At 41.4% G+C, this 14,866-nt stretch overlaps 1 protein-coding gene across 2 annotated transcripts; it reads left to right on the top strand.

The window, feature by feature from the left end:
• Positions 1 to 85: 85 nt before the first annotated feature.
• Positions 86 to 13,953, top strand: LOC127359851 (phospholipid phosphatase 3). Of its 2 annotated transcripts, none has more exons than XM_051394163.1 (6): positions 86 to 487; positions 6,988 to 7,145; positions 10,383 to 10,663; positions 10,762 to 10,819; positions 10,977 to 11,153; positions 11,958 to 13,953. In XM_051394163.1, exons 1-6 carry the CDS (start codon positions 349 to 351, stop codon positions 12,084 to 12,086), a joined length of 942 nt encoding a protein of 313 aa, XP_051250123.1. In that variant the 5' UTR covers positions 86 to 348; the 3' UTR covers positions 12,087 to 13,953. The 2 variants fall into 2 exon arrangements, with proteins under 2 accessions (XP_051250123.1, XP_051250174.1); XM_051394214.1 differs by lacking the exon at positions 6,988 to 7,145 and adding an exon at positions 5,517 to 5,671.
• Positions 13,954 to 14,866: the final 913 nt, after the last annotated feature.

Genomic DNA, 14,866 nt, shown 5'->3' with positions numbered 1-14,866 from the left:
GAAGGAGCTGCCATATGGCATTAATTGAAAGGGGAGGCGCTGGAGGAGTGGCTTTCTTGGAAGGCTGTCACAGGACTCCGCACTAACCCAAGGAAAGTAGTAAAGGATGGTTAGAAGTTGGAAGAAAGCGAGCTGTAATTGTTAGAGACCGGAACTAGTGGTTACATCTTGAAACAGCGTATTTTCTGAATAGACAAATATTAGTACAGACTTGCATGACTACTCCTCCTTGGGATTTAAGTAGATTCGCTAGCCACTTTTAGTAGAAAATAAAGTAAACGCAGCACTGCGACAGCTAGTGACAAGATTTTATTCCCTTTTTTATTTGAACCACGTAACGCGTTTTAAATGCAACGCTGTTTGATATATGAGAAAACTATGGCAGCCGAGACGAGGAACGGCGGGAGTTCACTGAACAACAATAACTGCAAAGACCACAGCAGGAGGAAGCTGCTGGTCGGAGTGGACCTCTTCTGTTTGTTCCTAGGTAAGAGCCCCACTGTGTGTTAAATAGCCTCATCAGTAACCTGTAGCATCTTACTACGACCACTTTTAATACTCAACAGTGCATTTATGGCTTTATTAATCTCCCCTTGTCATTGTAAGGTAACTTATATCTTTACAGGACTTTAAACTAAATTGCTTTTTTTCTCTCCTCAGCTCATTATATATGTATATGCCATAGGGTAGCTTCACTAACGTTACATGTAGGTTAGTTAGCTAACGTTAACGTTATAATATGATATTCCTAAGTTATAACGTTAGTTTGTGATATTTAACTGCTGTAATAAAATATCCTATTATGCTTCAAAAGAAATACAATTTAATTAAAGCTATGAAGATACTGAACTACTAATTTAAAGCTAGTAATCATATTTAAACACTTTAGTTAGCCGAAGTGTTTAAGATGTTTCAGCTAGCTGCACCAGCTCGACGAGCTGTGTTACCTAAGCAACAAGTGATGCCCCACTACTCACTGCAGCATACACATGTAGCACTACCAGCTATTAAAATACATATTTTCTAAAAATTAGATTAACGTTAGCTTGTGGAAGTCTTGTTTTTCTCAGCCCCCACCCTCCAAAATAATAGTGCTGGCAGGGGAGGAAAGTAATAAATTGCTCCTGGAGGGATTTATTTCTTTGGTCTCCAGCCACACCTGTACTGTACCGCTGCTTCCTTTGACTCCTCATTATATTTTCCAGAATGGCTCACATTCCACACCAGCAGGAATTCTCTTGATCTCAACATCTGGCATAATATAGATGTGTGTGTGTGTGTGTGTGTGTGTGTGTGTGTGTGTGTGTGTGTGTGTGTGTGTGGAGTAATTAAGGGAAGTGGTGAAAAGGTCAGACTTGAGTGTGTTCATGTTGATCAGCTCAGGTCCTATGATGTTCACCAGCTGCAAACACTGAGTTAAGGTTGTTAGAAGTTTGAACCCAAAAGTCCTACTAAGGGTTTTGCCAGTCCTTGGGGCTTAAACCTTTGACCATTCACAAATGTCACAATTTTTTTTTTTTTTTTTAATTCTTTGTTGTAACCACATATTTCCAGTGTGTGTGAACATCACTGCAAACTACAAAGCTGTCTTCTTGTATAAAACAAAATTGTTGCAACTCCATGGGAAAAGCACCAGTCGAGCTTTTGTTGAAACAATCCGATGAAAGATTTACAGTATAAACAGTCTTTTTCTGACAATCTATATTTACTTTTGGTCTAGTTTTTGTCTATGGACTATGGAGGGTAAATCCCCATGATTTGCTCTCTATGTACATAGCTTCCCACAGAGAAGCTTGTCAACAAACCAGCAGCTTTTTTCTGTTTAAGATGTGGTGTAAGGAGAGAAGCCCCAGGGAGGAAATGGTTGGTCTGTACTGGTAATCGCCACTCCTCCATTCTCACACACTGATTGCAGTTCTCGTATTACTGCGTGCAGTGATATCACTCTCCTGCTCTTTCATGCAAATGAACTCTCCTTTCCCAGGAGACCATCAGTGCCAGTAAAGATAACATTGGTCACTACACTAGAAGAACAATTTACCTTGATTCAGAGATGACTGGAACTGGATCCTGACAAATAATACCGAGGAAAGCAGAAGGCTGTTATTTATTTTGTTTCCTTGAAGCCCAGATGAGGTGATCAGGTTCAGTTTACATTAAGCCGTAGCAGGTGGCTTTCATGTTTTTCAGTTAATCGTCTTATACTGTTTCCGTGTTCTGTTTTTCTGGTTCAGCAGTAGTTTAAAGGTGGCTAATCAGCAACTATTGCAGCTATTTAGGTTTAATGAACATAGACCCTTGTTTTTTTATGTTGAACCGGGTAAACAGTTCATACAGTTGGAGTTTAATGGTTAGTTCACAAAGCTTTTGTAATGTTGGTGGGGTCTAATGCTTGTGATATTTATGTTTGGGTAGTCTCAAACATCTCAAAACTTAAGCAAATAAAACAGAAACAGAAATCTGCATCTCCACAGCCAATTGGGTCTCAAGATTGTTTTTGAACATCTTAATTCAAGTAAAATCAGTCAAAGTCATCAAAAGAAACGGGTGTGAGAGTTACATGTGATACGTTTTTATTGCATTTTAATATCATATAATATAATAATAGAAGACATAATATCTCTGCTGTTTCAAATGCTTAAATTGAGCTAACCTCAGAATGAATTGATCCACAGTATGAACATTTTCCAACGCTGGTACTGAATAATGTCTGCCTTATTTTTCTAAGTGTACTTTATATATGAAATTGATGTGTATGCATTTGTCTTTGTATGTACATACATGTATTGTTAGTGCCAATGTATTGTCAGCATCACTATTTCTGTTGGCGCATATTTTGCGGCCTATGGGAATAGCGGATATGTAAACTTCCTCGTCTGTAAAGCCTCTCCTTTTAGAAAAGTGAATAATAAATGGAGCAGAAAAACGGAAAGAAAAGCAGCCGTTCTGGCCACTAGCAGTTGAATGCAAATGCACTTTTATTTAACCCAAGCAGGCAGACCTGGTTTCCCCTCCACGGTGGAACTATGAGCTAAGTTTTGCAGCAGGCGGGATCTACAGACAGACAGACAGACAGACAGGGGGTAGGTTGTGTGGGGGCTGCTAAGAGTAAAAACAACTGCATCTGTGTATACACCACAACTACCTCAGACGTGTATACATTTCTATGCCAGACAGGGAGAGATCCCTGCAAGTGGAAAATGTGCGTCTGTTTATTTTAATAGTCACACTGTGGTGTTTTGGCAAATGCCTCCAAAATATGGTGGGGATTTAATTCAGCATGAGGCTTATACATTGATTCTAGTTTCCACAAACTGCAGCTACATGGAGCTGCCAGTGCTGAACTGGGGGAAAGGCTAACGGGCAAGCGTAGGAAATTCTAAGTTTTCTCCCATATTTTGATGTGCGACAGCACTCAGTAATGTGCTGAAAAAGTCATCATCGCTCTTCATTTACAGTGTTTGTTTATGTTCAGTTAGGGTTCCCTGGTTGATTGTTAATCAATCTGCTTCAGGGTAAAATTGAACAGAAGACACCTGATGTTGACATTAGGAACCGAAAGTTGGGGGGAAAATATCTCCCTCCAGCTCCAATTCCATTTTGTTTGTTTCTGTTGTCTTTGGGTTGATGTTGAGCTAATGCAAAAGACATCCCCACGCCTGCTGACTGGTGTTGTTGTTGGCAAGACGAGGACACCCTCCCTCTCCCCCCCAGTCGTTAGAAGCGGGAAAGGAGGAAGAGGGTAGGAGGGGAAAAACCCTAACACGCTGTACTCGATGCTGATGCCGCACTGTTTAGACGGATGGAAGGGGTCGGAGGACTGCGCGGAGGAGGAAAAAACCCTGCTTGAATGTCTGGAAAACAGGACCTGACAGTGTCTTGTTGTGGTTGTGTTTTTTTCTTCTTCTTTCCAATCAGCTGTTTGAAGCACTTGACCCGTGCAGGACCCTTAAAGGCTAACTGTGGACACTTTTTCATTTATTTTGCAAGTTCTCTGCCTCTCTCTATCAATCTCTGCCCTCTGCCTCCCCCATGGGGTCTGCTAAAGAGTTTATAGGCATTTTCAGGGGTCAGGACTTCACGTGTTTCCCATCCAGCACTTTCAGACACGTATGCGTTTTTATTGTTGTTTGGGCAGCCCAAGTTTTAGAAAGCCCTGTGTAGCTCTGTTCATGGCCAGGCTAAGCAAACTGAAGGAATCAGACATTGAGGATTTAACACACTGTAAAGAACTGTATATTTTTATAGTTACAGAACTCTAAGACATACCACCCTGGTCTTTCTCTCGCCACCAGACTTGCTTTCGGAGCTGAGTGCAGCCCCGTCCAGGTATTTGTTTGAAGAGCAAGAATGAAAATGAGAAAGTTAATAATGTGAATCCTGCTGAATGTGGAGGGAATGCCAGCTTTCTGGAGTTCCCATCAGGCAGCAGAGCTCTGTCTGTAACCTGAGCTCAACCCAGCTGGACCTTCAAAGGCCAAAGTCAGCTGTGTGTGGATGTTAGGGGTTGAGGGGCTCAGCAACTGAAGCGTGTGTTGACATTTGGTTTGAGAAATCATGCCCCCCCCCACTGCCACCACAACCATCCTGCCTTCAGCAGCTCTCAGCACTGACCTCTACACCCCAGTGCTTTTTAGCTTTTGAGACAGAGAGCCAGAGGAAGAGGGGCACATTAGAAATAGAGCGCTGATGTTTGTTTTCCTTTGTATCGGCAGATCGCAGAATTATTCAAAGAGAGACTTTAAAGCTCTGTCATCAGTTAAATGCAGCTTTGAAGTGATTTGAAAGTGTGTTTTTCCAAATTCTGTCAGAGATTGGAGGCCTCTCCTGGGTACCACGTCCACCACACTCAAATTTCAAAGTCCTACATTGAAGCCTTTGGTAGATGGGGAAAATAAGCTGTCCTTTTTGGCTCGCATCTTAGTTACACCCACTCTGTGTTTGTTGTCTGGAGATAAATAAGATCTTTTTGCCACTTTAAGTGGCGAAAGACACTAAATTGATCAGACACATACACCCCCCGAGGCATCTTAAAGTGGGCCTTTTTAAGTGCACTTGAAAGCCTCGGCAGGCAAGGAAGGAAGAGTCTGATAGTGTTTGTGGGGGTTTTTTTTCTTGTCACTAAGCTGCAATGGTCTCTCTTCAAAACATGTCACATGCAACCCTCCTTAGCGCTAACTCAGCCAGTTTGAGATCAGTTGATGTTATTCTAACCATAAAAAGTTCACTTAAGTCTAAAACAATGACGTAGCTTTAATTCTGACATTAATTTTATTTTGTTTATTTTGTCTCATTTTCTCATGACAGCATCAGTGTCAGTTTTTAAAACAGGATTAGATCCATAGCTTGAATGCCTGTCTGCTGTGAGTTTTTAAGCTGTTTATACAACTGTCTGAGATTTTTGTCTTTGTGTGCTTTCATATTTGTCTTCCTGTTAATGATGTCTATTGATGCAGCGGTCCACTGTTTTGGTCTAAAGCTGTCTGACCTCTGCCCGTGTGTGTCCAACCATACAGTGTTGCTTGTTGCCGTGTTTTTGCACAAATCTCCCTTCCCGCCTTACCAGAGAGGATTCTTCTGCAATGACAACAGCATCAGGCTGACCTATAAGAGCAGCACGGTGTCCACCACCATGCTCACAGCCGTGGGCGTCACTGTGCCCGTGGTCTCAGTAAGTCCTGCTGTGGTACTGCAAGAGAACTAGAGAGCATACGTTGGGACACTCAATTCATCCAGTGGTTGGCTTGTGACACCTTAAAAGACATGATTGGTTCGACAGACTCCGACTCACTCACTGAGTGGTTTTGCATGCTGTACATTACTCCCAACCATTTTCCACAGCTAATGTATATTATCCTAAGCTTTCAGATTGAGCTGTGACAGCCATTGACTTTCCATTTATTTCACTACTATAAGAAAAATAGCTGCTAAAATAATTTATTAAGTGAAAATACCAAAGATTCCCTCTTGACCTTAAAAGTAGTCATTTGTAAAGATGCAGCTGTCTCAAATAATGTAATTTTATATTTTAATAAAACTAGTGAAATGCCCTTCAATTAAGCTCTTATGTGAAAACAATTAGCTGGCTACAAGCAGATTGTCATATTTAAACACTTGGGTTTGGGGGATTAATCATCTAATTATTTCAGCTCTGGTATTTTGACAAAATAATCTCAACTCAATACCACTGACTTTTTCAGATTTTTCTAAAAGCTTTCAGCCACATCTCCTGGTTTTCATCAGCAGGTGGAGTTTACTCTGCTGTTAGGAAGATGCAACAACTTTTCATGACAATTGAGCAAATCCCATCTGCTGATGAAGGTCTAAAGATGCTGCTGAAAGTCCAAAAAGAAACCTTAAATAGGTAAAGTATTTTAGTTAAAATAAGCGTGTTACAAATAAATTAAGGCTCTTGCATTTTCTGTTGGGTAATGGGGATTGCTAATCTTGGTCACAAAGAATAGGCTAGTTTCCATTACTAAGTTCACTTAAATTGCCAGATGATGACGGTGAAATGTGAGCTGACTAAAAGTTTATCTTAGGTTCCTTTTACTTCCAAATGTCAGGCGCTTCATTTTCATTTGATAGGGAAATGAATGCAAACCGATGGCAGCCTACAGCGATAGAGTTCAGACTAAAAACATGTGATGTGCTTTGGAAAATGGCCCGAAGGGAAGCAAAGCATAAATGATTTGTGATGAACATACACACAGTTATGGTCCCGTAAAAGGTTCTGATGCCACTAATATTGAATATTGAACAAATCTGGAGTTAGTCACAGATAACAACCTCCTAATGGATTGAGCCAGTCCCAGATGTTCCCTTGTTTCCTCTCGCTTGTACCCGGAATCTCTGTAATTTGCGTATCATTAACCCAGCACCTCCATCTCTCTCTCTCTCTCTCTCTCCCTCCCTCCCTCCCTCCCTCCCTCACCAATTCCCACCCCCCTCTTTCTCTCTGTGCCGCTCACTGCTTCTTCACACTAGCCGGCCTGCCTTTCTTGGTCATTGAGACCAGCGCTGTTCAGCCTTACCGTAGAGGGTTTTACTGCGATGATGAGTCCATCAAGTACCCGGCCAAAAAGGGAGACACCATTAGTGACGGTGTGCTTAGCGCTGCTGGCATTCTTATCACCATCCTCTCTGTAAGTCACCTCACTCTGATCACTAATGTCTTTATCACGTCTTATGTTTCAGCAGCCTTCACCATCACTAGCAGCAGCCACTGACACTTTATGTAAGATGTTAACAACATAAATTCTCATCCCTAGTGCATTGTAGTATTTCTAATAGCACTTCTAATTTGTTTATAACAGTAGGTTTTCTAACAATATATAATAATATGGTCAGGATGTATAGATTTTAGACTGTTGATTGAAGTTGTTGATTATAATGAAATGTGTTTGTGTTTTTTTTCCCATCCAAACTATGCACATTCCTCCTGCACTCATCTTTAGAGAAATAGACTTGTGCACACTCCATCAGAGGGCTTTATCTGACAGTTGATTATCCTGCATGATTACTGAAACAACACCTCCCCATACCTGTGTCCATCAGTCCCTCTGATCGGCTTCAGCACATTTAGATAAAAACCAATCAACAACATTTGTTCAAGGCTTTCTCTTTGGGGGCTTAAGATGCCTCGGTTGATTAAGGCACTTGAGTAAGTGAAGTGTTGAGTAGTTTGTTGCATTCTCCTGGGAGAAAACAGTGAAGATGTACCCGAGATCTGCACACTAAACGGTCATCCCAACATCCTACAATTCCATTTCATTTTTCTCCGTTTGCCAATGTTCAGAGGTTCAAAGGAGTTCAGCGGTCCGGTGTTTTCCTGCCACAGTTTTCAGTAATGCATCTGTCTGCGCGGCCCCATAATGGCTGGCATTTCCGCTAACACAGATAACTGCGACCCAAAGTGTTCTTTCAACCCCTTGTTGGTCTAAGTACTTGATTGTGTACTGGCCTTTGAACTCTCTCAAAACACTGCTGTGACCAGTGTAGACAAGATGGCAACAGCAAAGTCACCATTGTTATCAGTCTCGACTTAATCAACCATTAGACTGTTACACCATAGAAACCATCCTGAACAACCTGTAAACACACTGCTAACACCCTAACAGCGACTATATAGCAACCATCTAGCTACCCTAACACTGGACATTTACACCTAACAATGTCTCAACAGGTACTAACACATTAGCTGCCACATTGCATTGGGACATGCACTAAGCAGCAGGCACACTTGAATTCTTCAGAAACATTCAAGTTGCTCTGTGGTGTTACTCAGCACTGCCTTAGCATGTGCAGTTGTCACCTAGCAGACCCCCAGGGGGAAGGTGCCCTAAATTCCCCATTGCCTCTCCCTGTTGCCAGTCGTGCCCTCTTCCTGGAGAGCAGACTACTATACGGGCTTGGGGCCACAGGGGTTTTCATGGTGAGAAGGAGTTTTGGCTCCGTGTAATTATGGTTGACGCAATGGTTGTTCGGTTAAATACTGTAATTGGTGGGGTGGAATTGTGGTGAAAGCTCCAAACAAGAAGACATTGCCAGATATCTAATTTTCCTCCGGCAAAACGTGACCCCTCTAGAGTGCTCTGGCCAGCCTTTGTGTTTTCTGAACCAGAAAACACCAACATTAGGTCATTTAGTGCTTCATTTCTCTCTGAATAGAGCTGAGAAACACAAGAGGCCCCATCCTTTATAATTTATGCAGAGCCTTTTTAGAAGAAATGAAAACACCATGGTGTCATTTTGGAAATACAAGACATTTGACATAAGCCACAAATCAGCGTCCTGCCCCCATGATTATCACTTGAGGTTTCAGTGCAACAGTTACATATCCTGCAATGCCAATTCATTTATTCATTCACATAGTTAAATCGTTCACACAAGAGGAACCAGATGTGTGTTTTCCCCCTTCCCTCTTTCCCATGAAAGCAGCTGGGCTTTATCGAGCTGGCTCTAAAGGCCTGGATGGTGGAAACAACACACTCTATCAGCTTGTCCAATCTCCATAAAGGCTATCCCTCCGCATAGAGTGTTTTCCAGAATGAGACTTATTTCTGCGCCCCTCAAAAGAATGTCTGATGAAACCGTGATACTAACATGAAAACAGCCAGAAATCCCTTGTGAAATCGGAGCCGTTTCAGAGAGACAGCCGAAGCAGTGAAAAACAAACGTGCCCCCGACATGCGCCTGGTGGAGTCTGGCTACCAAAATCAGACACGTCGCCTAGCTCAGCGTTTCTGCTGATTAGAACCAGCGGTGCCTCCTCCACTCCGCCCCCCCTCCCCTCCCACTCCACTACTCATTCCTCCTCTCACCTTCCTCTTTCTTCTATCTTTCTCCTCGTTTGCACTCTTCTTGTCCTGTGACTCCTTTCTTTTCTCACATACTTGTTTTGCTTTCTATCCTCCCATCCTGTCACTCTGCTTTCCATCCCTTCACTTTCTCCCTGGAACTCCCCCACACTCTCTGACTCCTCTTCCACACTTTCATTTGTGAGCTGTTGGAAGACAACAGGGGATGAGGGGGTTGGGAAGGTGCGTTTTGAGCTTGAACAGCTGTTGCGAGTTATAACTATCCACCTCCCCCTAAGTGCGCCTTACACGTCAATCGTCGGTTTTAGACGGTGGTTTATTTACACATTTACAGAAAACTATACGTCGCAGACAGTTTGAGTTGCCTCCCAAGTTGCCACACTGTTTTCTCTCACAAGCAGAATGGCACAGGTAAACACTTTCAACTATAAAGTAGCCCTTCTCAAACCACTTCAAGAGAAAGCTTTGACTCCTATTTTAGCTGTCTTAATAACATCTTGATCTGGAAAAAAGTTATTTTTGTCACACACACACACACACACACACACACACACACTCTCACACACACACACACATACATAACTGTAATTCTCAACTCTGACCATCATACTTCTCTATAGCCCTGTCCCAAATGTCCACCCTATCTGAATCACACACTTTATTATTTTTTTTTTGGGGGACCTTTCAAACATAGGCCTTTTCTAAAAATGTTCAGTAGTTCTGTAATGCTCCAGACTTTGCTGTAGATAATGACCTCTTACAAAGTTGGTAGTCCCAGTTTTACAGTGTTCTAATGTTAAGAACAGTGATGAGAAGGGATGTCTGAAATGATGAAAAAAGAGCTTACAAGAACAAGTTTATTAGGGTATTATTGTATTTAGATAATGAGTAACACATATGAAGTCAAAGTGCTGTTCCATTCCTCATAAAATATTTTGGCTCTCCTGCACTCACACATTTTCACTGAGCATTGATGTCAATTAGGGTGGACACTGGGACTGGGAATATGTCAAAATTATATTCGATATTCACGGAGGTTGTCCATCCCTTCTGTCCCTTCAGATCATCATTGGGGAGAGCTACAGGATCTACTTTCTGAATGAGGGATCCAAGTCTTTTGTGGGGAACCCCTACATTTCTGCTCTCTACAAGCAGGTGGGCGTGTTCATCTTCGGCTGTGCCATCAGCCAGTCCTTCACTGACATCGCCAAAGTTTCAGTGGGCCGCATGCGCCCTCACTTCCTCGATGTGTGCAAACCTGACTTCTCCACTATCAACTGCTCCCTGGGCTACATCACTGACTACCAGTGTCAAGGGCCAGAGAGCAAAGTTCAGGAGGCCAGGTAATTGCCAAATATTTTTAAATATGTTTGCAGTCATTTTGACTAGTGATCGCTTTTACATTGTAAGCTGTGTGCTAATTGTTCCCTGTTCTTCTCAGGAAGTCTTTCTTCTCAGGACATGCATCATTCTCCATGTACACCATGCTTTACCTGGTGGTGAGTTACTAAATCATTTTTAACATACACACACACACACACACACACACACACACACACACACACACACACGCTGTACCGTGCATGAATACACACCATATTAAAAACAAATTTCCCTCCCTCAACAATTAAGAGCTTCTATCTGTCTCTTTTCCAGTTTTACCTGCAGTCTCGCTTCACTTGGCATGGAGCTCGCCTGCTGCGCCCTCTGACCCAGTTCACCCTCATCATGATGTCTTTCTACACCGGCCTGTCCCGTGTCTCTGATCACAAGCACCACCCCACTGATGTGCTGGCGGGTTTTGTGCAGGGAGCCCTGGTGGCCTACTGCATAGTGAGTGGACCTATTACGTTGTAATGTTGTAATCTATATTAGATTAAATGAAGAAAATGAAAAAAGAATTTGAGTGGCATTAACTGTGAAATAATTTTGATTTTAATTCTAAAATCCAAGACTTATCACGGATCCAAAAATTGTGACATATGTTTCTTTCTTGTTCTCTGTTCTTGTGATGTGAAGCGTTAAGACAGGAGTGTGCATAACACCCAAAGCATGAAAACAAAAAGTTGCAGTGATCCAAATGTGAAGAAATAAAAGCGGGAATAATGTTTTTCTCTGTATCTGAAAATGATACTGTAACAATGTGTCTTGAATATACAGTAAAAACAGGCTTCAACCATTAATTGTACATGAAAAAGTCAGGTTATTGAGGTTTTCCTACAGATGCTCGAGGAAGGCAATATTACCAGGATGTTGTGTAGATTTTTCTTCATTGAATTAAGCAAGTTTCTTAAAAAACATTTTTATCTCAGCTGCTTGAATCATTGCAGTCAACAGGTACATACAATTGGGGATTGGTAGCATTACGATGAAACAAATTAATCAAGTTATATTGTAGAGAGGGGGTATGTAAATGGAGTAGGAGATCCGAGGGACTCCATACTGTATCTGCAAAGGAAAGGAAGTGGCATTACTCTGGACCACAGGAGGCATAATAAAACGAAACAATAAATATATGAAGTGTTTCGTTTTATTTCTGCATTGTTCTAATTCTTGGTAACAGCATTCATTCTGATATGCAGTGTTCCACTTTGCAATGATTGAGACATTTAAGGTTCTTTTCTATTCCTTCCACAGGTATTCTTTGTGTCTGATTTGTTCAAGCCCAAAGGTAGACGCTCTACCCTGTCACCAACCCCAGTGAAGAAAGATCTTGTTCCTCCAGCAGACATCAGAGAGCGGAGCAACCATCTCATCATGGCATAGAGAAGACTGCAAACTGAATGTACATAACCCTGACCTGTGCCATCTGAATCACTACTACAGCCACTGGCCAATACTGGATGAAATAAACTCCAACAATCGGGATAATGCAGACAAATATGGAATCTTGAACATCTCAGAGAATGAGAAGAGGCAGTGGAAAACAGTCAAGCAAGTTTTGCTTTCTCAATGGAAAGTCATGTTTTTCCTCAGTCTCACCAGACATTTTAATGTGGAAAAGAGAGAGGACCAGGGTTATTTGTTCCTCTTCTGTTATGAAGATTATTGGAGATCCGCCTCTGGCAAGGCCTTTACATGGACAAAAGTCTGAAATCAAACAAAACCGAGAAATTGCAGTTGTAAACAAAGCTGTGTGTGGCTTCTGTGCCTTTCTCCCCTAAGCTGCATCCAGCAACGGGAGCTGTGCTAATATTCCTGCCACTCACTCACTGTGTGACTAGTACAAACGACAAAAAAACAAATTCCTTGATTCCATAAAGGATGTTGTTTTTGTTTGGTTTTATTACAAACAAGCATTTTATGTGTGATTTATAGCACTATTTTAGCTAAACACAGTACTGTTTGTCACCACTTGAATGACCTGAAGTGAAGCTTTTGGAAAGCTTTGTAAGACTTTGTAAACTTTTATTATGTCCATAATGTAGTGTTTCTTATAATGTGCACATAAGTTACAGTAGGTGGAAAGTACAGTGAAGAGCGTATGTGTTGGATGTGGGCCTCTTTCTGCTGGGTAGGACGAGCCCCCACTGAGCCATTTAATGAAATGACAGTCTGTTATATGTACCAGACGGGTGCTCACATGTGTTAGGTGAGAGCGTGTGTGTGTGTGAGAGTGTGTGTCCCGTGCGTATGATGTGTGTTTATGTCTGTGTGTGTTGGGGTGAGGCCTTTCTGTGAGCGTGCTAGTGTGTCTTAATGTCATGTCTATATATTTCAGTGTTTATAGCCTACAAGTGTGCCTTTCTCCAGCCAGAGAACAGGCACCTGCTCCAACAGACACATGTAACTCGAGATAGGATCACTGTGGAAAAAAAGCATCACATACAGTACGTGTACTTTACTGTTATTAATCATAGTGATGATTCACATCACTGAGAAATCCTGTGATATACTGTTTGCTACACAGTGACTTCCTAGAGCAGTTCTGATAGAGGCTTTTCACCAAAAGCACAATTAAGCAAATAAAAAAGTAAACAATTCATTATTTGGGCACATTGTACCTACTTTATATCTCATAAAGTCTTGTAAAGTAATACAATAGGCCTGGTAATGACGCTCTGCATTATGATAGGTGAAAATCATTATATTGTGATCCAGTTTTAAAGTAATAATGATGCTAATATGTTTGCAGTCATGTAATCAACTTTTTAGAAGAAAAAAAATACTTAAAACCACTGACAGCATCATCCTCACTCAGTGATTCAGACAAACTTTGATCTGACGTTTGTAGGGAAACTAGTTTTTTCTTAATACATGTCTTAAAAATCTACTATATTCAGCATCGGAACATTCTGCATGCTACCATAAATTGTACAGTACTGTATCATGTGTGTAAATACAGTATATCTTTTGAAGAAACACCCACTATGACTTTGTGTTGAGACCTGTGTAAATGTAAAACATGCTGCTTTCAAGAGGCAAAGCGTGGCAGATGTCTTGCAGGAACGTTGACAACTTGTGAATATTAAGTTTTATAAAAAAAAAACAAAGCTCTCAAGACAGACAGCTTCAGAACATTTTTATAAAAAAAAACGCCTTTCAGTATTTTTGTAATGTCGTGAAATGTTGTACAATGAAACCAAGACGTATCAAAGATAAAATGTCTTTAATAAAACACAAAAGATCAAGAGCAGTGTACTGTGATGTTTATTTTACTCTTTGCGTCATACATGACTTGTGTTATACATGCATAAGAATCTCTGACTTTTGTACTATAATTCAGTAGCCAGCCAACTGTGCGTGCAATGGAGAGATCTGGGCGTGGGGTAATGGTAGACTTCCATGCTCCGCTTCCTGTGGGGAAATAGTATACATTCCAGGCTTTAACCCCTCTCCCCAATGGCTCTCTGAAATAATATAGACTCCACACAGAAAGTATGCCAGAGTGGCAAAATACATTCACATATGAGAATGCTTAGAAGTAATATAATTTGCGTTTGGTGTCTTGTATGAACCTTGTAGACCACTATGTCCACACAAAACCTGAATAAACTACAGAAACATTATTCAGTCTTTCCAGGTTCATGGTGCAACCTGTAGACCATCTACAGGTTGCACCATCTAACTCAAAGTTACTGTATGTGCCAGCATATCATGAGCTGGGTTTTGGGTCAGTGTGTTCACATGGTATCCTAAGCTGGTTGATTTCACTGTGGATCAGGCACATTGCCCAGAAGGAGATTAGAGTTGATTAGTTTAATAAGCTGCAAAATGTGTTTTGTTTTTATGACCACACCAGGGATGATACTATTGTGTAGCAGCTGTCTTGTGTTATGACTACACTAAATGTTTCCAGGGTCTTAATTGGGCACAAGACTACACCCTACAGAGTGTGTGTTTAGTTAATTTTTTTGTATTATTTGTTTGTAGCTGTAGGGATGGCAATGTTGGCTTTATGTGGTACAGATATCCATGCACGGTCCCTGGTGAATGAAACTTAATGACTGACAATCCACTGATTTCTCATCTACCAACACCTGCAGGCCAAAAATTTTAATTTATCCAGTGAAATATTTCAACATCTACTACACAGGCTGGCACCT

Source organism: Dicentrarchus labrax, unplaced genomic scaffold (genome assembly GCF_905237075.1).
Source record: "Dicentrarchus labrax unplaced genomic scaffold, dlabrax2021, whole genome shotgun sequence".
Classification (NCBI taxonomy): Eukaryota; Metazoa; Chordata; class Actinopteri; family Moronidae; genus Dicentrarchus; species Dicentrarchus labrax.
Note: the sequence above shows the minus strand (reverse complement) of the source record. Positions and strands in the feature narration are given on the sequence as shown.